Source organism: Anguilla rostrata, chromosome 7 (assembly GCF_018555375.3).
Source record: "Anguilla rostrata isolate EN2019 chromosome 7, ASM1855537v3, whole genome shotgun sequence".
Classification (NCBI taxonomy): domain Eukaryota; kingdom Metazoa; phylum Chordata; class Actinopteri; order Anguilliformes; family Anguillidae; genus Anguilla; species Anguilla rostrata.
In genome coordinates, this window is record NC_057939.1 from 21,830,363 (window position 1) to 21,853,202 (window position 22,840).

The window sequence follows — 22,840 nt, forward strand, 5'->3', positions numbered from 1 at the left end:
GTGCTTTTTTACTGAGAACTGTCACATTGACGCTTTATAGAGTAACAGAAGGAAAATTGGGCAAAAACCAGGCCTGAACTCCCAAAAAGCGAGTAAATGAGGTACCTGGCTACAGAGGGGCAGTCCATCCTCTGCTGGCTCACGTGGTGGACTTAGTACGGCCTTGGAATCATCTAGGATTAGATATAAGCTACAGGGTACACCTTTACCTTGCACCTAGTACCTGATTATTCCAATATACGATCCTCAAAGAGTTTTGTTCCTGATAAAAGAGAAGCCATGAAGGGCATCTTCTGTGCTTCTTCCTGCCAACATGAGTGCTATAGAAGTACCCAGGAGGCATGTTCTCTTCCCACAGTGCAATTAGTGTGGCAGTGCCTCCCGCAGCCATTCCAATCCAGTCGCGTTTTGTCATTTTTCAAGGAAAGCAATTATGTGATATGCCCCATCGCTGTAAAGTGCTATACCAGGAAAAACAGGAGAGAAAAATGTCCTTGCTGGCTTCCCTTCCTTTCCTCCAGGGTAGAATGTGTGTAAACAGAAATGACAGGTCTCGCCTGTCTGCTCAGGTGGGTCGTGTACGTGAACGGGAAGGAGAGGATCACGGACTGCCCGGCGGTCAACAACGGGCGCTGGCACCACATCGGCGTGACCTGGAGGAGCAGGGACGGGGACTGGAAGGTCTACATCGACGGGGGGCTCTCGGACGGAGGGAAAGGCTTGTCGGTTGGCACCACTATCCCAGGTTTAGTGCTGCGTTAAGACTGAACCTTCTGTAACGGCTTCTGTCCTGTCGGAGAGCTCGACAGCACCCGGCCCGTAGAGGAGATGGAGGAGGCCCGTAATATAAAGCCAGGACACGGGAATCTTATTTTAATGTAAAATCACTTTCGGCAAATTCAATTGGATTCATATTGCCCAGTGCTTTCTTTTTAATGGTTAAAGTACTGCGTACCTGGAAAATATTACTGCTTGCATTATGTGTTGATGATCTATGGTTTTGAAAAATACTTATGTGTTCTCACTGCTGATGTATGCACAGGGACAGTATGGGTAATTCATTTTTTTTCCCACTGTAGGTGGAGGGGCGCTAGTTCTGGGGCAAGATCAGGACCAGAGGGGTGAGGGGTTCAACCCTGTGGAGTCTTTCGTGGGGTCCATCAGCCAGCTCAACATCTGGGACCGTGTTCTCACGGCACAGCAAGTAAATCCTGCATCCTTTGCACAAAAGCGTGATGCGCATCTTTGTGTGGGCATGCGTACATGTGTATACCAGATAATGGTGCGAAAAGCTAAAAGATTATCTTCTCTGTCTTCTTCTGTAGATCAAATCACTGGCCACCAGCTGCCCCAAAGACATTTCCAGAGGCAACGTGTTGGCCTGGTCAGACTTCCTCACTGGGGTCATTGGGAGGGTGAAGACCACAGCAAGCAGCATCTTCTGTGCCGGTGAGCTCCATTTGGCAGAACAGAGCTTGTTCATTCCATGTCATTACACATTAGCTGTGATAATTCAGCTTAGCCTGTGATTGTTGACGGAAAGCCACAGAGAGCGAGAACTACTGTATTGGACACACAAGACAACAGATTGTTGGTTTATATCCAGATGTCTCTAATCCCTTCCTCACATCCTGCCAGGACTGTGATGGGCTCACTAGAGATCACAATTATGTGAGCAGAGGAGCGGAGAACAGGTGTTTTTTTATTACAATATTGTGAGATGTAATGACTGCTTTGTGGTTGTCCTTCTCCCTTTTATTACACAGTTATTGTGGTACGCTTCTCTACGATGTCACATTGTTTGACTATACCTTTACTAAGCTCTAGCTCTAATGGTGCTGTTCTAGCCATGTTAAATACACCGTTTGTTTTGGCTTAGAGCAGAGGTGTCGAACTCCTGGAGGTCCCCTGTGTCTGCTGGTTTTCAGTGCGTTTCAGCAGGACAGATTCATTTGCGTTGCTGATTGGCTAAAGAGTCCACACACATTGTTTTCAATGCCTTGATTGGCTGCTGATTGAATGGAAACCACAAATACCTGCAGACACTGCCACCCTCCAAGACTGGGGTTTGGCATGTCTTGCTTAGAGCACCAGCTAAATGGCTAAATAGCTAAATTGTGATCTTCCAGACTGCCCCCTGCTGGAGAATGCCGTCCCTCACCTGCGCGCTCTGAGCCCTGCGGTCAGTCCTGGCTCCCAGGTGCAGCTGTCCTGCGATCCCGGCTTCTACCTGGAGGGGGAGTCAGTGCAGCAGTGCCTCAACAAGGGGGCGTGGAGCCACCCCCTGCCCCGCTGTGACAGTGAGTTACTAAGTCACTAATACAGGAAGTGGCATGAGGGAAGGGGTGAAGTACGGCTTAGGGGTTTGTCAGCTTTGTAATGGTTTTCGTTTGACCAGCACCTCAAGGTGAACTGGCTCATAGTTTTGATTTTTAAGCCTGAACTGTAGTAGGTCGGCTGATGCTCGAATGCTCTCCGTGAAAAGATACCATGCTTATAATGCATATCTCTGGAGCAGCAGCCATAACAAAACATGTATGCAGGTCTAGCACCACAGGTAGTCTAGAAGTATTAAATATACACATGACCAGAAGTCAGTCCAGGCTTGTAATCCTCTTGGATTAGATATAAGATAAAGGGTGCACTACGTTCCTTTACCTTGCACCTAGTACCTGATTATTCCAAAATACGATCCTCAAGGAGTTTTTTAAAGGAGCTTAAAGAGAAGCCATGAATGGCATCTGCTGTGCTTCTTCCTGGCAACATGAGTCATGAGTGCCCAGGAGGCATGTTCCCTTCTCACAGTGCAATTATTGTGGCAATGCCTCCCGCAACCATTCCAATCCAGTTGCGTTTTGTAATTTTCCAAGGAAAAATGTTTTACTTTTTTATGTGAAATGCCCCATTGCTGTTAAATGCTGTACCAGGAAAAACATGAGAGAATATGTCCTTGCTGGTTTCCCTTCCATTCCTCCAGGGTATTGACTCTGTTGGTTTTTATTTATTTGTATATTTATTTTCAGGGGTGAACTGTGGCCCTCCTCTACCCCTGGAGTTTGGCCTTTACTTTGGAACTGATTTTCACGCTGGCAGTTCTGTGACATACCAATGTAATTCCGGCTTCTACCTGCTGGGGGAGGCCAAGATGCCCTGTGACAATAGCGGAACCTGGAAAGGGAACCCCCCAGCCTGCCTGGGTAAGATACAGAAAGACTCATTTCCTGTTCAGTGACATTGTATTATTTTCTGTACAGGATGAAAGAGGGATTATTCCAGTGTGCAAAGATGGCTATCTTTATATGCATGCCAATACCCCAATTATTGGGAGTAATCAGTTTATGCCAGTATTTAGATTTTGTGTACACATGGATATAAGTAATGTGATTACTCCAATAGCCATGTTTACACGATTCTTTCTATAGTTGGTGTATGCACAAAGGAAGCTGTATACATAGCAGCTCTCCGACTTCTGCCTGACAAGGGCTGTTTCAAAATACCAAATGAAATCGGAGCAAGACAAAATATCTGATCATTGGGCAAAAACTTCCCTGTTTCATGAAGACGCACACTTATGCAGCTGTGAAGACTTACAGCCATGACATTTGCTGTATCTTTGCGTGCATATTTCTGCCTCATAAAATTGCTGGTCATCATTAATTTTTAGCTTAGCGTGTTGTGAGGCACATTTGTCTGCGGGGTAAGTGTTTGTGGGTTCAGACTTGAGCAGGAAGTCACAAGAAACCACATCAAAGAGTACATATTTGGAAACAAAGTGTGGAGTACAAAGCCAAATCAAGAAAAAAAGAAGTCTTTGTCCCAAACATTATGGAGCTCAAAATTAGTCACAATCTTTTATTTGCTTCCAAATTTAAACTGTGTACTCATTCATATTGCTGATCATTGGGGCCTAAGCTAGCAGTCCACCATGTTTTTGCCAACAGCCACACCCAGGCAGTGTGATTATAGCTACTAATTCCCCGCGTGTGTGTTGTGTAGACGTGGATGAATGTGCCCTCGGCTCAGACTGCGACACGCACGCTAGGTGCCAGAACACAGACGGCTCCTACACCTGTACCTGCGTGCACCCGTACAGCGGCGACGGCAAGAACTGCACAGGTACGAGGCCTGCGCTTCCTGCCCGCCGCAGCGCGCTAACACAGCAGCACGATAGCGCTCGTCCTCTTAGCGGCACGCGCGGCCCAGTGAGCGCTCTTAGGGCTCTTACTGACTCTCTCAGTGACCGTGAAGGAAAAATTGCAGTTGCAGTTGAAACTCCCTAATGATAATAAGGTTTCGTAATGATAAGGAAAAATATTATGATATTTGTTATCGTAATTGTAATTTTCATTGAGGTTGTTTTCATAGTGGCTTTATCCAAAAATGCATCAAGACAGAAATGGTACTTTCTTGGTGAAATTAATCTTAGCTGAATTTGGGATCTGTTGTGGTAACGCTTGCATGGATGGGTTTTGATCCACTATCAAAACACTGCATTTATACTTCAACATGAAGTCTTTTCTTCAGATTGTTTTTACTGTTTATTCATGGTTGGGGAAACACACCATAAAGGAGAATTTTATGTACTAGATTGTCCAGTACCAGTCTGTGCTTCTTGTGTTTTTCGGATCAGAACCAGTGAAATGTAAGGACCCAGGTTTTCCAGAATTCGGCCATCGAGACGGCAGCAACTTCATAATGGGAAGTGAGGTGGTCTTCACCTGTGAGGAGGGCTATGAGCTGATTGGCTCATCCCACATCACATGTTTGGAGTCGGGAACCTGGGATCTCCCTTTCCCATACTGCAGAGGTAAAATAGCTCTCATACCCATTGTCCATAGAAACACACTCAGTGTACTTTTAACAGTAATAGAATATGTACTGTATTATCCCTTCTGCACTCATAAAACCCTGTTAGAGTTGATTTAACACTTTTTCTATGGTGTCCAATGTGTTCTGTCCCAAGGAACAGAAAACAGAGACCCTTGAAATGGCACAAACCTCACTCCAGTTCAGACCGATTTGCCATAACGACAGCCAACCCCCCACCCCCACCCCCCACTCCCCCATTCCCCCATTCCCCCATCCTCCGGCATGTGATCCAGAGGTTTTGGCATTAAGAGTTTCTGCCTTGACAACCAGTAGCCATGGATTCACTACTCCATCCAAATCATGCCAAGATGGGAGCTTTAAAAGTGCCCCTCTTCCCTCTTCTTGGTCCTTAGCATTAGAGGGTCTGGAGCAATGATCGGTAGCCACGGGAATGCAACAGAGGGGACTTGCATAAACACAATGGACACGCTACAATGCGCATTATGTGTAAACAATAGTGTTCGCGTACCCCCAGTGTAGCACAATAGCTGGCTAGGTGTTATGTAACGTGCGTCACAGCTTGTTTTGATGCAGATGGGCTCTCATTCATGGCTGTGAAAGGACTGATCCCGCGCTGCTGTCTTTATGTACAGGCAGAGCGTGTTTTTTTTTTGCCCGGGTTTGATCTACAAACAGATCAGGGACCCTTTGGCACTGTTCAGGGTAATTATATAGGCAGCTTTGTTTGCTTTGGTTTCCCCGCATTGCTGGAACATTGAGCTTTTTCTGCCGTTGCTGCAATCTGAAAGCCCCCCCCCCCCCAATAGAGTAATAGGGACAGGGGAGGGGGCACTCCCCTTTTCCTGAATGGATGCTGCATTTAAGCTGCTTGGTTATGATATTATAAACAGGTGACCTAGCGTGTGCGTGACTGTCTGTTTTTTTCTGTCGTGGTTTCCCTCAGCCCTGTCCTGTGGCAGGCCCAAAGTCCTGGAAAATGGATTCGCGACGGGGAAGAACTTCACTTTCGGAAGCAAGGTGACTTTCAGGTATCACGGTCAGACATTTAAAAAAAGTGTGTGTGTCCCATAATCCATAGAACAGATAAATTAAATAACCAGTTTACACTGAATCAGACTGTATCTACATCATATGCTGGCAGACGTCCAGAAATATATACTGTATCTGCCTCTTATTTTCCTCTGCTTTCATTAGAAAATAAAAACAAAGATTCCTTGTCTGTTTGCCTGGTTTGATAAGAAACTGTTTTGCTGATGTCATGATGACGTATATGGCTGAATTACAAGCCAATCATAACAAAATTATGCTGATTGTGCCAACTATGTCATTATACTGTAACTAAGCAACTAATAGCATTCTGTTCAGTTTAGATGATATCAAAGGCTGCCAGGCAGCCTTAGTTCCAAGAATAACTTAATCAAAGTAATGGGTAAAAACACAGGAAGAGAACATTGCCTACGTTTCATTCTCATGGTAATAAATATGGAGAGACAGTACAAAATCAATGGCGCTCGCTGCACCTCCAGCTGCAAGAAAGGGTTTGTGCTGAGGGGTCCAGCCGAGATCCAGTGCCTGGCGAGCCTGAAGTGGAGCACAGCGCCCCCTGTCTGTGAGCCCGTTGCCTGCGGCGAGCCCCCGATCGTCCAGAACGCAAATGTCACCCTCACCGGACAGACCTTCCTGTCAACAGCCACCTACACATGCATCGAGGGGTACAGGTAAGATCAGTCTCACTCGTGCGGTCACCTTTAAAATCTGAAAAAAAGGAGGACTTTGATTAGGGGGGGACAGCGGATTGTTTTTGTAGGTTAAATTTATACTTAGTCATTCGTTTTTCTCCGCGTGTAATTTTTTAATAACTTTGAGCATCTGCAAGCATTATCACTTATCTAAATAAGTTTCCAAGCTCCCAGGCAGGGGGTGCTGCGCTTAAATGCAAAAACTAAGAGTACAAATAATGATTAAAGAGTTAGCAAACATGCCAATCCCCCAGGTTTAGTCTTGCTTCTTGTCGATTGTTTCGTGTGCGATGAGACGCTGGCTTTAAGACTGCAGGGTCCCGCGGAGGTGCTCTGCGAGGCCTCGGGGCAGTGGAGCGGCCGCGCCCCCCTGTGCGCGAGGGTGGACTGCGGGGACCCCCCCGCCCTGAGGGACGCCGCCACGCTGGGGAGCAACTTCACCCTGGGGAGCCAGGTGCACTACACCTGCAAAGAAGGGTAACTGCACCATTCCTTTAACAAGCTCTCTCTCTCTCTCTCTCTCTGAGAGAGCTTTCTCAGAGAAAACAGGCTGTGTTCTCTCACACCGCTGTACATTTTGTGCAGTCTGAATGGGAACGAATGATCAGAAATATGAAAGGTTGTAAAAGGTGGGCTGTGCAAAATGATTAAATCACATACCATTACCCGTTTACCATCTCTTTACTGTTGCTTTTTCAATTCAATTCGGGTTTATGTGCCCCCCACAGGGCAGTTACATAGCTATAGTTGCGTTACATCACATATGGTCAACTGATATACGCATACTAGTACACGTGACACTCTGGGAGTGATTAGACCTGGCTGAGCACTGGTTGGATTCCTCTGGCTGCAGGTACACTCTGATTGGTCCTGAGACGCGGGAGTGCCTTCCGAGCGGCGAGTGGAGCGAGAGCTCCGCCCAGTGCGTGCCGCGCTCCTGCGGCCCGCCCCCTCCGATCCCCCACGCCTTCCCGGAGGCGGGCCACCAGCTGTTCGGCGACACCGCCATCTACTTCTGCGCCGACGGCTACATCGCCGCCAACAACTCCAAAGTCCTGTGCGACTCCCGGGGGGTCTGGGTGCCGCCGGAGGGCCAGGAGACGCCCCGCTGCATCGCCAACTTCTGCCAGCGCCCGCCCGACTTGCCCCACGCCATCCTGGACTCGGTCAACAAGCCCAAATACACCAGCAACACCGAGGTGAGCTACAAGTGTGAGGAGGGCTTCATGCTCAACACCACGGCGACCCTGAGGTGCACCGTGGGAGGGGCGTGGGCGCCCTCGCCCTTCGACGTCGGCTGCGTGCCCGTGCGCTGCGCCAAGCCCGTGGGCATCCAGCACGGGTACGTGAGCGGGACCAACTACAACTTTGGGGCGGTGGTGGCCTACAGCTGCGACAAGGGCTTCCTGATCAGGGGGGAGAAGAGGAGGACCTGCAAGGCCGACGGGGAGTGGGGCGGGACCCTGCCGTCCTGCCAGCCCGTGTCCTGCCCGAACCCGCCCCCCCTGAAGAACGGCTTCATCGAGGTAACTGCACATCTGCTGCCTGGTGCTCCGGTAGGCTAATCCTGTGCTAAACAGCAAATGCTGTGTCCACCATGAATATCACTGTAACGTAGTAAACATCGCTAACCCCCACCCTTAAAGTAATGTGGGTCAAACATGTCAATTAAGTTAAAATGAACCACCTTCAAGTAATGCATTATTGCACTGTTCACTTGCTCTGTAATAAAAACGATCAAAAACCTTTTTTTAAAATCTTGAATGTTTTAGGAGTTTTTGTTGCTGGAATTTATTTGAGTGTGTGGCGTGTTGTGGCCCCACAGACCGAAAGCCTCTTCGTGTTCAACAGCAAGGTAACGTACGCCTGCGAGGCGGGCTTCCGCCTGGCAGGCAAGCCGGAGCGCGTGTGCCAGGCCAATCGGCAGTGGTCCAACGAAGACCCGCCCTCTTGCGTCCTGCTCACCTGCGAGGCCCCTCCCACCATCCCGCACGGGCGCTACAGGGGCTCCCGGTTCCAGGTGGGCCAGAAGGTGGAGTACGTCTGCGACGAGGGGTACGAGCTGACGGGGGACGCCGTCTGGACCTGCCTGAAGTTCGGGAAGTGGGACGCGTCCAGGACGCCCCAGTGCACCCCGGTCCAGTGCCCCGAGCCCCCGCTGGAGGAGAACCACCTGGTGCTCCAGAGCCTGGACTCGGATTCGGGGACCGTCCAGCTCTCCTGCGAGGACGGCTACGTCCTGCACGGGGCCCGGTACCTCCGCTGCACCCCGAGGCAGGAGTGGAACGACACCTTCCCCGTCTGCAAGCAGGTGTTCTGCGGCCCGCCCCCGGAGGTGTCCTTCGGGGACCCCTCGCCGGCGCCCTCCTACTTCGGGAGCGTGGTCACCTACACCTGCATGGACGGGTTCACGCTGAGGTCGCGCGGCGCCGTCGCCTGCCAGGCGGACGGCCGCTGGAGCAGCCCCTTCCCGGAGTGCGTCCCGGTGGAGTGCCCCCAGCCCGAGGAGGTGGAGCACGGCATCGTGGACGTGCAGGGCCTCATGTACCTGAGCATGGCCGTGTACGGCTGCCGGCCGGGCTACAGTCTCCGCGGCAACGCCACCGTGCTGTGCGGCCACCGCGGCCGCTGGATCGGGGGGGCGCCCTCGTGCCAGCCCATCGAGTGCGGCGCGCCCAGGGAGATCGCCCACGGCGTGGCGTCCTACGCCAAGCTCCAGTTCGGCCACGCCGTCACCTACTCCTGCCTGCAGGGCTTCCGCCTGGACGGGCCCGAGACGCTGAGCTGCCTGGCCTCGGGCCAGTGGGACAGGGAGCCCCCCGCCTGCGTCCAGATCTACTGCACCCCGCCCCGGCCCATCGACAACGGCTTCGTGGAGGGCCTGGACCACAAGTACGGCGTGACCATCTTCTACAGCTGCTTCCCCGGGTACCAGCTGGTGGGCCAGAACCACCTGACCTGCGAGGAGACGGGCTGGTCCAGCCCCACGCCCTTCTGCGTGCTGGCCGACTGCGGCCTGCCCCCCCACGTGGACTTCGGGGATTACGTGAAGGTGCAGGACCCCAGCGGGGAGGCGGGCGTGGTGGGGCCGGGCGGCGGGGCGGCGGACCTGATGTTCCTGCAGGGCGTGGTGATCGCGTACCGCTGCCAGGCCGGGTACGAGCTGAGCGCCGCCGCGCCCCTGGCCTGCCGGGAGGACGGCTCCTGGAACGGGACGGCCCCCCAGTGCCTGCCGGCCAGCTGCGGCCCCCCCCCCGGCCCCGAGCACGGCTCGGTGGCCGTTTGGGACGCGGCGTCGGGCGCCCTGGCCGAGTACAGCTGCGAGGAGGGCTACCGGCTGGAGGGCCAGTCCGTGCGCCAGTGCCTCTCGGGGCGGCGGTGGAGCGAGAGCGCGCCCGTCTGCAGGCCCGTGTCCTGCGGGAACCCCGGGGCCCTCGCCAACGGCTCCGTCCTGGGAGACTCCTTCCTGTTCCCCGCCGCGGTGCGCTACGAGTGCGCGGAGGGCTTCCTCCTGCGGGGCAGCGGCGCCAGCGCCTGCCTGCCCGACGGGCGGTGGGACGGCGAGAAGCCGCGGTGCGAGCCCGTGTCCTGCGGGGCCCCCGAAACCCCGGCCGGCGTGGAGGTGGAGGGGGACGAGCACACCTTCAACAGGCAGGTGGCGTACAGCTGCAAGCCCGGCTGGGTCCTGGAGGGGCCCGCCAGCAGCCTGTGCCTGGCCAACGGGAGCTGGAGCCACGCCGGCCCCTCCTGCCGGCCCGCCGTGTGCGGCAGGCCCCCCGTGGTCCTCAACGGCCGCTTCCTGGGCTCGGACTTCGGCTACGGCGCCGAGGTGCGGTACGAGTGCGAGGAGGGCCACACCCTGACCGGCAGTGCCCGTCTGGTGTGCGGGGGCAACGGGCTTTGGGACGCCCCGCCCCCGAGGTGCGTCATCAACACCTGCGACCCGCCGAAAGACATCAGCCACGGCTACCTGAACAGGAGCAGCTTCAGCTTCCAGGACGTGGTGGAGTACCTGTGCTTCGAGGGCTACCAGGTGGTGGGGAACCCTTTCTTGCGCTGCTCGGCGGCGGGCACCTGGGTGGGCACGGTGCCCGAGTGCCGCCCGTGCGCCTGCGCCCAGCCGGTCCTGAAGTACGGGGCGGTGTTCGGCAGGGAGTACGCCTGCGGGGACCGGGTCCGCTTCCTGTGCGACGGGGGCTACCGGACCCTGGGCCCCACGGAGGCCACCTGCGAGAGGGGCGGGGTCTGGAGCCCGGGCGTGCCCGTCTGTGTGAGGGACAGGTGTTCCGCCCCGCCCCCCGTAGTGCCCAACGCCGTCCTGCAGGGGGCCAGCGCCACCTCGCCCGACACCGTGACCTACAGCTGCAGGCCGGGCTACCGGATGATTGGCTACCCCCACCTCACCTGCACCAGGAGCGGCAGGTGGAGCGAGCCCCACCCCATGTGCAAGCCCGTGTCCTGCGGCCCCCCTCCGCCCGTCCCTAACGCGCAGATCATCGGGAGTGTCTTCACCTTCGGGAGCCAAGTACGCTACAGGTAAAGGGAGAACAGCTCTTTCATATGGGGCAGTCATAAAGGGTAAAAACACACGCAAGCAATGCAAACAACATGCAAATGCTATTGTTGTAATGCTGTCACCCATAAGGAAATATCCCCAGGCAATGCTTGACATTATCATATTAAACCCAAAGGAAAAATCTTTTGGCTGTACATACACCATCCAGCATGATCCAGGTAGAGCCTTTGAAGAGTGTGAGTGACATTATATGTTCCAACTAATGTTAGGCAGTAGTTTTAGTACAAAAAAAGTCTTGTAGGGGAGAAGCGAGGCGCATGCTGAGTGAAGTCATCTGTGTCTCCGGACAGCTGCGTGAAAGGGTACGAGCTGGAGACGGAGGCGGAGTCTCTGAGTTGCCTGAGCGACGGCAGCTGGTCACCCCATGCCGTCAGGTGCAGGCCGCGGCCCTGTGCTCTACCCGCCAACCTCACCAACGTGATCATCACAGGGGAGGAAGTCACCTCCAAGGGCAGGACCATCACCCTGTCCTGTGAGGAGGGGTATCAGCTGGAGGGGCCCGCCATGTCTGAATGCCAGGCGAGTGCCACCCCCCCCCCCCCTCCATGTGCACATCATAACTGAATCCCTGATTTTTCTGCAGTTCGATTTGGACACATCACAAGCCTTCAGTTCAGCTGAAATCTCTGTAGCCTGTAAATCTTTGAATTCATTACAGGGTAACTGGCTTGATAAACCCATTAATAATTGAATTGATAGAGACCAATCATAATGAGAATGGTGCAATACAAAAAATCATATACTGAATCCTTACTTATTGATCTGTGTAACCTATCAATGAACAAGCCTAATTTGTTCCAATGCCCACTTGGTGCAATTGTGCACAGTTGTAGTGAATTGCAACTACTAAATTTAAGGGGGTTCAGGTAACCTGAAATGTGAATTATTTTAATAGGCATTTAGGTGTCTTAATATGGATGTTGCATTAGCAGCATGTCTTATTACAGGCTAAACAAATGGAGCTGCAGAAAACAATAATGAATCATTGTTTCCTGTTTGCTGTAGCCTGGCGGCAGCTGGTCTCCACCATTCTCCTCTGGCACCTGTGTTCCAGTCAGCTGTGGAAAGCCCCTCCCCCTTCACCATGGCAACGTTGTGGGCGACAGCTTTAACTTTGGTGACACAGTCATCTACAAATGCCTACCTGGGTTCCAGATTCAGGTACTGGAGTGTGTTTATAATACAGGGGTTGTACTGTAGCAGTTTGTGTACTGTACTAGGGTGTGCTAGTCATCTATGATTCACACATTGTTTTTGAGACAGGTTTTTTCAGTGAGCATTTTTGTCGGAAAACTGTAAGTCTCACATTCACGGTGTTTAACACACACATATTTTTCCTCAAGGCATTCAGGTAAAGCGTTTTCCATAAGGGGTCAGCAATGACCTATATTAGACTTGAGATGAATTGAACAAGGGATATTATTGACTGCATTAACCTCCCATACTTGTGCCAGGAACTGCAGTAGGAATTGAGTATTAAGTTGGCATGACTGGTGAAAAAGCTTTCTACAGTGTCCTGTTAGCATCCCGCAAGTCATTTCCTGCAATTACTCATCCCCCTTCCTTCTTTCCTACATTTCATTTAACAGAAATGATTTCCTGGAAACTATGCCTAATGTTCTTTAAAATTGGAACTGACAGTTAGTAAAGAGATAAGGGTAAAGTGACTTTTGAATAAAGAAGTTTGTTATGTATTTGTGTACATAACAGGGTGATTCCATAAAGATCTGCCAAGGAGATAAGACGTGGAGTGGCTCTCACCCTGTGTGTAATGGTAAGTAGCTCACTGTACACTGCGTCATGACTCAGCAGATTCTCTTCCTTCATTCATTAACTGTCAACCGCTGCACGCCTCACGCTTCTCCCTCCCCCACCTTTCAGCTGTGTCATGTGGTCCGCCCCCTGCTGTGGAGAATGCCGTTGCTATGGCAACAGGTGAAACATACCAAAGTAATGTGAGTTACCTGTGCAACTCTGGCCAACAACTGGTTGGCCTTCAGAACCTCACCTGTCTTGCCGACGGAACATGGAGCCAGCCCGCACCAAAGTGTGAGGGTATGTGAAAACCTTCCGCAAAGTGCCTGCAGTTCTGAAATATGAAAAATCCCTCAAAAAAGAGCCTTGCTTTCTAAGGCGATTTCCTATTCTTAATTTATGATAAATTGGAAATGTTTTATTTATATGCGAAAATCTGCCATTATAATACATGAAAAACATTTATAAATGAATATTATGCTTATAAATGTAATCTTTTGTTATGCACATCCTGTGGTGCACATTTTGTGGGAAATGTGAGTCTAGTGCATAGCTCATAGGGGCAACATAGCCCAGGAGGTAAGAGCGGTTGTCTGGCAGTCGGAGGGTTGCCGGTTCGATCCCCGCCCTGGGCGTGTCGAAGTGTCCCTGAGCAAGACACCTCACCCCTAACTGCTCTGGTGGATGAGAGGCATCAATTGTAAAGTGCTTTGGATAAAAGCGCTATATAAATGCAGTCCATTTACCATGTATACCCCGATTAACAGCCCCATTGTATTTATACATTAGTGGGGGAAAAACACAGCTCTTTTAATGTAAACATGTGCTGTGACTCAATAAGCAGTGATATTCTCTCTGTGGTCAATGTCTTTCTTTCCTCTTAGTCTCCTCTTATTCTCTCCATTCAGCTGCGCAGGTTTGTGAGACCCCCAGAGAGCCACTGAATGGCAAGATGCAAGAACACCTCCTGGCCACTGGGGGCGCTGTTGAATTCCAGTGCGACACGGGCTACACTCTGCAGGGAGAATCGCTCATCCACTGCTTGAGCAATGGCTCCTGGAGCTCTGAATTCCCCACTTGTGCACGTACGTCTTTCATTAAACTGTGCTCATCTGTAGCCCCCTTCTTTGAGTCCAGTCTGTGTGCAAGATCACGTCACTGCCTTGCTCTGCTGGATATAACAGTGCCATAATATTGGCTCAGTTGGTCGATTTCTCTCTCTGACAGCATCATTGATTCTCTCTTTCTCTCTGCAGCCAAGCCCTGCCCCCCGCCCCCAGGGCATGAGGAAATGAGCAGCCACGCAACTCAGGACAAGTTCTTTGTGGGCCAGAGGGTGTCTGTCACCTGTCCGAAGGGCTATCAGACCCAGGGCGTGGTCTCCGTCACCTGCAAGAGTGACCAGACGTGGACCTCCACCAACGCGGCCTGTGAGAGTGAGTGGGGTCTATTACCCTTCATGTGAGAGCCTGTCGTGTCTGAAATTCCAATTCCTCCTATGCAGGAGATTCTTTGCTGCAAGTGGGTGGCAGACAGACCAGCCTGTTTTACTTCACTTTCATAGCAGTGTTGGGCTCTGGGTTTTGGGCTCGGTCCAAGTATAGAAATGGGATGTTGTTGGCTGTTTGTTTCTTAAAAGAAAAAGAAAAAACATTCTCTGACCCAACATTTTGTGATGCAATATACTATGTACCCTTTCCTTCTGTTTTTCAGTGCTGTCTCTCCTTTTAAATCTAACCATTCTAACTTCAGGAAACACTACTGTTGCAGCTTCAGACCATGTTAATCAGTGACTGATTATTAGCTCAGGGTTGTTTGGGATGATACTGGGAAGCTTATGATGTATTGGTTTAGAGCAGGGGTGTCCTGGAGGGCCACGGTGTCTGCTGGTATTTGTGGTTTCCTTTCAGTCAGCAGCCAGTTAAGGCCTAGTGTGTGGACTCTGGAGCCAGTAACTTAAATTAATCACTTGTGGTGAAACACTCCACATACCAGCAGACCCTGTGGCCCGCCAGGACTGGATTTTGACACCCCTGGTGTAGAGGGACTACCATTCAGTTCTGCGAGCATGGGGCAGGATGGGGTGGGGCGGGGGTTTGTGTTACATAATTTCTCCCAAGTAAGGTGAATTTGCAGTGTCCTGACTTTACTATCGATTTTTAAATATTTATGGCAAAGCAGTGCCTTTGAGGAGAACCACTCAAATGATATCCGATTTCAGGACAGTATTTAAAAACCTGTAATCAGAATCCACAAGCCAGTCCTCTTTTTCCTTAATTATCTCTGCTCTCAAAGGCATGTAACCCGAAACCCGAATTAGTCATGACCGTCTTTCCTGTTTGACAAATCTGAAAGCTGCCATGACGTCAGTGGGCTTGGAACGGACGGACCCTATTGTTGTGGTCACTGATACGCAAACCGTGAGTGAAAATACGAGGTGGTAAAAACAAAGGTCACTATTTCATTCTTTTCAGCTGTCAATTGCTTTTGTCTGAAATAACTGCCAAGACCATTATGAAAAACGGCAAGTACAAATCAATTGGTTAACTGCAAGCAGTATAACAGAGCGGGAAGTAGCATACTCAGTCCAATACATGTTCAGTGTATTGAAAGTCCAGTGAAAAAACCCACAAAGTGAGCATGTATGTCACATGATATTCTTTATTACTGATCAACATTACAATAAAACAGAAGGAACATAAAGTGCGGTCATTTTTGCTACGATTGAAAAACCATTTTTCCAATGTTTTCATGTTCTAAGACCGCTGTGACTGGGAGGTTAGGAACTGTCTGAAGATGTGGGGTTTTCAGCCTGTGCTTGAACACAGACTTACTCTGCGGATTCAGCCAGCTCATTCCCCTTATCATAGCACCAATGTGCAGAAAGGACATGTATAAAGTACCAACATTGCTTCTTAGAATTATGTGTTCTTGATGGAACAGTAAAGGCTGATTTGTCATGGTTCTGGATATCTGTGCAGTTTGCAAACATTTATGCATATCATATTTGGGTAGGTTTTCTCTATTTTTTTCTAGACAATCCGGCAATGACAGGCAAGTGTTTTCCATGAATAGATTGTACAAGGTGGATTAATTTGTGATGTAATCACATCAGGTGAGCCTACAGGAAATTGATTTTGTTTTAGCCGCAGGCATAGTAGAGGATAGGGCTCCTGGTCTCTTGGCCAGCGGAGTGTTTGCATGCATGGCTGGCCATGGCTGTTGTTGTTGCAATATAATAAAGGTATGGGCACATACAACATTATTATGTCGTAACATATTATAGACTATACTTTGTGATTATTCATTTATTTGCCTTTTTAAGAGTTCACAGTTTGGCTATTTGTATGTATGTATTGGCTATTTACCAAAGCAGTTTGAGTACTGCAGTGAGGGCACAGGATCAGCTGATCTGTGACTCTGACCTAAAACCTTCTAGCATAAGTTGCAGTTTCACTACATATACTATTACTCCAGTGTGGAGCTGAACAGCAAATTGAGAAATTACTTTTGCTTTGTATGGATTTTGCCAGAGTGATTGTAAGTAAAGGTTTACAGTGTATTTCAGACATCAGTAAAGCCACTCATGAGAACAGAGAATCCGACATCTAACAATACATTAGCAATATGAATTATACGATATAATGGCCTCGCTATTAGTCAGAATGACGCAGTACCCTCCTCACAATGCTTTGTCATGTCAAACCAGTTGATCATGTTTTGTGATCGGTAGTGTTTCCTGAAAGGTCTCTATGGGCGTGCGGTTGTTATCTGTTGCTGTTCTTTGTCCCTTGTGCTTTTCCAACCGTCTGTCTGTGGCTAAAGGTTGCTGAATGTGTTTGACTGGCTGTGCCTGTTCCTAGGTATACTAATTAGTGGGTTGCTTGTGGATGAATTGTTGGTTTTATAACAAGAATAAATAATCTTCAGCTTTGGAAGATATCCTGTCATAAAATTGGCCCTGCACGCATGCTGAAGCTGGAATGCATTGTAAAGGGCTGAACTGAAGGAGGGTTGCCCCCGTGCTGAGGAGCGGGGGGGTGGCACGTGGGCCCTCGGGGTGCAGGGCTGGTCTGGCTTTAACGGGACGGCCTCTCCGCTGGTTATGCGTAGGGGTCGCCTGCGGTCCCCCGCTCCACGTGGCCAACGGCGTGGTGCGAGGGGCGGTCTTCCAGTTCGGAGACACGGCCGTGTACTCGTGCTTCGGAGGGTACGGCATGGTGGGCTCCAGCAGGAGCGTTTGCCTGGAGAACGGCACCTGGACCCCGCCTCCCACCTGCAAAGGTAGAGAGCGCAACAACGACCCCCCCGTTCCCCCCCCCCCCCACCCCACTTCTGCGTCTACCAGCTCCTGCCGTCCTCGGGCCCTGCTTCCTCTCCTTTCCCACAATCCTCAGCGCTCCGCATCACCAGCTAAGAGGTGCTTTCGAAAAGCCGTGCCCGTTCCTGATATCTGGTGGCTGTGGGTCTGTGTTTAAGGGTTCTTTCCATTTTTAAAGTCCTGTAGTATTCTTGAAACCGTGCATGCGGAATGGCAAACAGCGAACAGGGCTGGGCCACCACTTTCACTGCTAGGGTGGATCTAATCTCAGAAGCGTCTCTGATACCTGCTGTACAGCATTGCTGTCCCTTATAGCCTGGCTTGCTGTGGCACGGACAGGCATGATTACAGCATGTTTCTTTCTTTCTTTTTTCTGTATTTCTGAAATAACCATAACTCTTTGGTATGTAAAGCATGTTCCTTTAATGCTGGTATAGCATTCTACAAAGTTATTTACCATGTGATTTAAGAACATCTCAGTGTGAAGACACGCTTATGTAGGGGGGGGGGGTGTTCTGCCCAAAACCTGTTCCCCTTTAATTGTTTTCTTTAAATTCTTAGCAACATATTTGGAGGTTTTTTGTGCTGAATGGTTGTTCATGCTCCAAACAGGTTCTTAATGAAGCCTTTTCTTACAGCTCTTCTGATGTGGGGTTGGGAACTGTGAAATGGGGGAAGTTAAGAGATCGCTTCTTTAGCTAACACATTCTCAGTACCTGCAGCTCCACTCCAGAAATGACCAGTTTGGGATATCCTGTCGACCCAAAAAAAAGAAAAAAGAGGTCTTACAGAGCGCCTGTCGTTTCTTTGCTTGTTCCAGCTCTGTGCTGGCTCCAGTGTCAGAACGGAGGGGTGTGCCTGAAGCCCAACACCTGCTCCTGTCCCGAAGGCTGGATGGGCCGACTGTGCGAGGACCGTAAGTCGTTCCCCCGCCGCCGGGTCCGCGCCGGGCCGGCTACACGGCCAGCCGTGGTACAGCGCCGCGGCCGAGGGCTCTGCACCGCTGACCAGAGGACGCTAAGGCGGGGGGGAGTCTCTGGCGCCGGCACTACAGGCCTCTCTGGGGTCACCCCGCTGACACCGGCAGCAAGAATTTACCGGGCTTGTGACGCCTCGTAAGGGGTTGTGAGTTTGATTCCCAGCCAAGGGGCTGCCACCGCACCTTTCATCGGGGCACTGAACCTAATTGCCTTGGTCAAAATGCCCAACGGTGCAAATGAACTGTATGTAAAAATGCAGTCTGTGTGAGAGCGTCTGTTAACTGCCGACATCTAAGAGGCAGGAAATGACAGTGCTGCCTCTCTGTTTCACAGAGGCTGTGTAATCCAATGCAAGAGGCACCAGCCACTTAGTTTCCTGTTTCATTATTTATTTCAGAGCCACTGCCAAGTGAGATCTGTCGGCTCAAACAAGATGCTAACCTAAATAAAAATCACAAAGTAGATTTTTCTATTTAACGAAGTCTGTGCACAGTTAGTTAAATAAATATAACTAGGTCATTTACAAATAAAAATGAATCTATATAAATATATTAATACCAAACAACAGGTAAGAAAAATATAGAACTAAATAATATTTAAATTTCAAGACATGCTTTAGCACAAGAATGGCATGTGCTTTCACAAACTCTTTTCATCCTGAGAGAAGTGGCTAGCACTGCTGGGGTGACTCCTATGCTTTCAATTACCAGTAGTGACTGTTACATCAGCATTAGAAAGCTCAGTTAAGAACAGTCTTACCAGATATTTTTATCTGACACCTCAAAGAATTAAATTCAACTTTGTAAATCAACACCAACACAGTATTTTTGGAGCAACTACAGGTCACCTCACAGTTCCAAGAGATGAAATTAACACTTCCGTTTAGTTGTGAGCTAAAGATGAATCTTGATTGACAAAAGGGCGTTGTGTTGTGTGTGTAAATTTAAGTACCGAGTACTTCTGTAAGAGAGCTGGGGTGTGTACTTCCTCCTTGTGAATGATGCCAGCACAGGATGACACTGCACATTCCCTTGTACTTGAACCAATGGTACTGAACAATGCTCTGTTTGTGGTGAGTTTTTTCATATGTTGATTCCAGCTATCTGCATTCTGCCGTGTCTAAACGGGGGTCGCTGCGTGGCTCCGTACCAGTGCGAATGTCCCACGGGCTGGACAGGGACGCGATGTCACAGCGGTAAGTACACACGCCTCTCACCCAGGTACATACATACATCAGCCACAGTGTCACCGTAGCAACCAGTGCTCCCCGAAGCACAGCTGGAACACATGGGGACAGCCAAGGACCTGCAGCAGTGATAAAAAAACCACAACGTTGGTAGTTTCCCTGCTGCCTGGCGCCAGTCTCTTTGACTGCCTTTGGAGATTGTGACCGTTATAAAGTGAGGTGTGGGGCCCATGATGAGTCCTTAAAGGTGCAGTATGTAAGCTTTAAGCAATGAGCAAGAGAAAGCTAGATTTTGAAAAAAAATCCCACCACTTCCCCTCAGCTCTCCCTCCAAAGCCCCTCCCTCCAAACAGATGCACACGCACTACCTGACATCTGAGTGCTGCAGAGAAAACATACAGAGCATTGAAAAGTAGGGAAAGGAGTGCAGTGCATCATGTCTCATTCACAGGTAGAAAAGAAAATATAACATTAGTGAAATGAAACTGCACAATGAACATAGCTATAGATTTTATTTACAGCTATGCGCTGTAGCAAGCATGATATTATTGGCAAAAATGATTGAGTTTGATGCATTATTTCTGGCTAGGTAGCAGTAGAGTTAGTGTTAACTAGCTGCAGTAACAAAGCTAAAGAAGCAGTTAGTGATACTGCTCTGCCAAACTTTATTTAGAATTAAATATTTTTGCTACAGCATTTAATGTGTTATGCAGTGCGAAAGCAGCATTTAAGACTAGCTGTGGAGAAGAGGGCTAGTTTCATTGGGGGCATTGCCACACTACTTGCGGGCAGTGGCCACACACTGCTTGAAACACGGCATCTCTTTTGCAAACAGCTTACCGGTAAAGGAAATCTCCAGTGGTTAGCTTGACACACAAGGATGTGGGGAGGGCATATGTGGGCTGGATAGGCGTAAAGGGGGAGGGTGGTTACAAACGAAGTGCGACTTTGGAAAATATGGTGGCGTTATCTCCACAGAGTTCTAAGCCTATCATTTCTACACCTACAGCATCCGCAATTATTCATCCCCACCCTAAGGCTTTATCAACTTCACCACGTGATTGCAGTGAATACACTTTGTGTGATTCTATATGCAAAATTAGTTTTGATAGCGCTTGATTGGGAAAAGTGCTGGTTGATCAGTTGAATAGCATGCTGGAGTACACAGCAACACGTTCACATCATTGGTAAAAACACCTGTTGTCTATTGTCTGGCGAGGGGTTTTGTGGAGAAAATGGCACAAATTTTGCAAATTGCATTAAAGAGGTGGTGGGGAAAAAAATCAGAATCCAAATAATGGCCAAATTTGGGAGGAGAAAACATTTGGAGAGAACGCATTATTCGAGTGTTGCCGAATATGGTATATGTTTTCGGCACCATCCCTACTAGATCACCTGCCATTGCAGAGGAATGACTTCCTGCGTAAGCATATATTGTCCTCCTTTGATTGTTTCTTTTCTTTTGTGAGACCAAGAGAAATGAGGGCCTCCTTGCTCTATATTGCAACAGCCTACCCAATTATCTGGAGAGAGAATTTCATCACCAGAAATTCCAATGGTTGGTTTTGTTGAGCAATAGTGTGGTGGTGTTGAACCAACACCCAGAGAACGTAATGTGAGCTTGTTGAGCTTTTGGAAGGGCTTGTGTTGACTCTGCTCACTGAGGATGTTTCTGGTGTTGCCCTTAGCGGTCTGTTCCTCGCCTTGTTTGAATGGTGGGAGATGCATCAGGCCAAACCGATGTCACTGCAGCCAGGGATGGAGTGGACACAACTGTTCCAGGTGACTCACATACACACACACACCTAAAATAAACCTTTTCCCGCTTATACACACGCTATACTGCTCTCTTGCTACCCTACGCAGTCTGTGTGAAACAGCATATATCACCTGTCTAGTGTGAGCCAGCAAGCGTGATGTCCCCACAGTAGCCAGATGTGCTGATTTCAGTACCTTCTGCCTTTCGTTTACTGAGTCAGTGGAAAATGAAACTAGAGATCATATGAGCATGAAAACTCCCCAGTCAGAGAACTCATGACAGAGATGGTGAAAGAAGTATCAAAAAGAGAAAGAAGGGGTTCTCTCTGCCTCTTCACACCTTTTTCATTGTGTCATGTGACTGGTGATAAATGTCCAGATTAAAAAAAATATATGTACATCAATTTAATGTTATTAGAATTTTTAAACACTACTTTGTTTTGATTACACTTCTTGGCAAACCACCCAAACTGTTCAATGTTATGGACCTGAGGGTTAAAATAAAAATCATAACCAGCCAATATTTGAAGAATCATTCCTTTGTTTTGGCACAGAAATTATTTTTTTTCCTTATGACTGGAGAGCTTCTTGTCAGAGGCAGGGAGTTTCTAGAAGGGGTTTGGCTGTGGGCCATTTTGTGAGACTCTTACCATTGTATATATCTCATTTACACGTGTAAAACTGGTAAAAACCAGATAAAATCTGTAGAACCAAATATGGATTTCATGTTACTTTGTAATTATATCCTTGAAAAAACTGGACATTGGTAAACATTCACATGAAGTGTTTTTTTTTTAAAGCAGAGCAACTGCTAAATCAAAATTAATAAGCATTTTAATTTATGTTTGTCTCTTTCAGGAAAAGGAAATCAGGATATTTTCACTTTTAAAACTGAGATGCTACTCCACATGAGGTGCTCTTCAGAATGATATTGTATTCTTGCTGAGGTAGATATGGAACATGAAAATCATTGTAAACCATAATTTTTTAAATACTTTTTTTGTAAAATAAAGCTGTATTTTTTCATATAGAAAATCAACAGTATTAATTATATGCTGCTATATACTTTTACTTGTATTATGTGTAAAAACTATGATGCGATTGTCCAATGTATATGTGTAAACTATTCTCACATTTTTATTAAAGCATAAAACACATATCAACATCATTTTTGAATCTCTGCCATAGCATATTGTGTAGTCTGAGTTGAGCCCTTGGATAATTCCTCTCTGGCTTATACAATGTATTTTGCTCAACAATGTATTTTGCTACACCACACAGGATAATCTCCATGTTCTTAATGCTGTGGGCAGGAATGTTAGCAGAGGGTTTTAAGGAGTCTGTACCGGATATAAAACTTACTAGCGCTGGACTGCTAAAAACAGAACTTATCAATATGGCAATAGAGGCTGCCACATCTCTCACTGGTACATCTCAGTCTTGCTGTCCTACCAAGAACGCAATATTTCCTTTGGCAAAGTTTGCTGTGTTCAGCCAGTTAGGTTACTTCACTGCTCCCTTATAGAAAATGCTCTGCATCTTCTCTCTTATTTATCCAGTAAGACATTTGATGACATGTTTCCCCATATAATGTCCACTATATATACAGGACTGAAAGATCCTCAGCAATGACAGATATATATAATATATTCCCATTTGTGGAAGCTCTCCTGCCCCTGTACAAGAGTGTGGAAA

At 48.8% G+C, this 22,840-nt stretch overlaps 1 protein-coding gene across 4 annotated transcripts in view; it reads left to right on the plus strand.

Annotated features, from left to right (window-relative positions):
- svep1 (sushi, von Willebrand factor type A, EGF and pentraxin domain containing 1) overlaps positions 1-22,313 on the plus strand; it is a 75,720-nt gene extending 53,407 nt beyond the window's left edge. For 3 of the 4 annotated variants that reach the window (XM_064343723.1, XM_064343724.1, XM_064343726.1), the window contains 23 exons: positions 570-745; positions 1,080-1,204; positions 1,326-1,449; positions 2,130-2,300; positions 3,024-3,197; positions 3,997-4,116; positions 4,631-4,807; positions 5,774-5,858; positions 6,357-6,548; positions 6,879-7,046; positions 7,423-8,095; positions 8,395-11,105; positions 11,436-11,664; positions 12,151-12,306; positions 12,856-12,919; positions 13,027-13,200; positions 13,809-13,985; positions 14,157-14,336; positions 17,014-17,184; positions 18,042-18,137; positions 19,301-19,396; positions 21,076-21,169; positions 22,004-22,313. In XM_064343723.1, the coding sequence (XP_064199793.1) occupies positions 570-745; positions 1,080-1,204; positions 1,326-1,449; positions 2,130-2,300; positions 3,024-3,197; positions 3,997-4,116; positions 4,631-4,807; positions 5,774-5,858; positions 6,357-6,548; positions 6,879-7,046; positions 7,423-8,095; positions 8,395-11,105; positions 11,436-11,664; positions 12,151-12,306; positions 12,856-12,919; positions 13,027-13,200; positions 13,809-13,985; positions 14,157-14,336; positions 17,014-17,184; positions 18,042-18,137; positions 19,301-19,396; positions 21,076-21,169; positions 22,004-22,034 (6,364 nt within the window). In that variant the 3' untranslated portion in view covers positions 22,035-22,313. The remainder of the gene's footprint in view (positions 1-569; positions 746-1,079; positions 1,205-1,325; positions 1,450-2,129; positions 2,301-3,023; positions 3,198-3,996; positions 4,117-4,630; positions 4,808-5,773; positions 5,859-6,356; positions 6,549-6,878; positions 7,047-7,422; positions 8,096-8,394; positions 11,106-11,435; positions 11,665-12,150; positions 12,307-12,855; positions 12,920-13,026; positions 13,201-13,808; positions 13,986-14,156; positions 14,337-17,013; positions 17,185-18,041; positions 18,138-19,300; positions 19,397-21,075; positions 21,170-22,003) is intronic. The other variant, XM_064343725.1, reaches the window with a different exon arrangement.
- Positions 22,314-22,840: the final 527 nt, after the last annotated feature.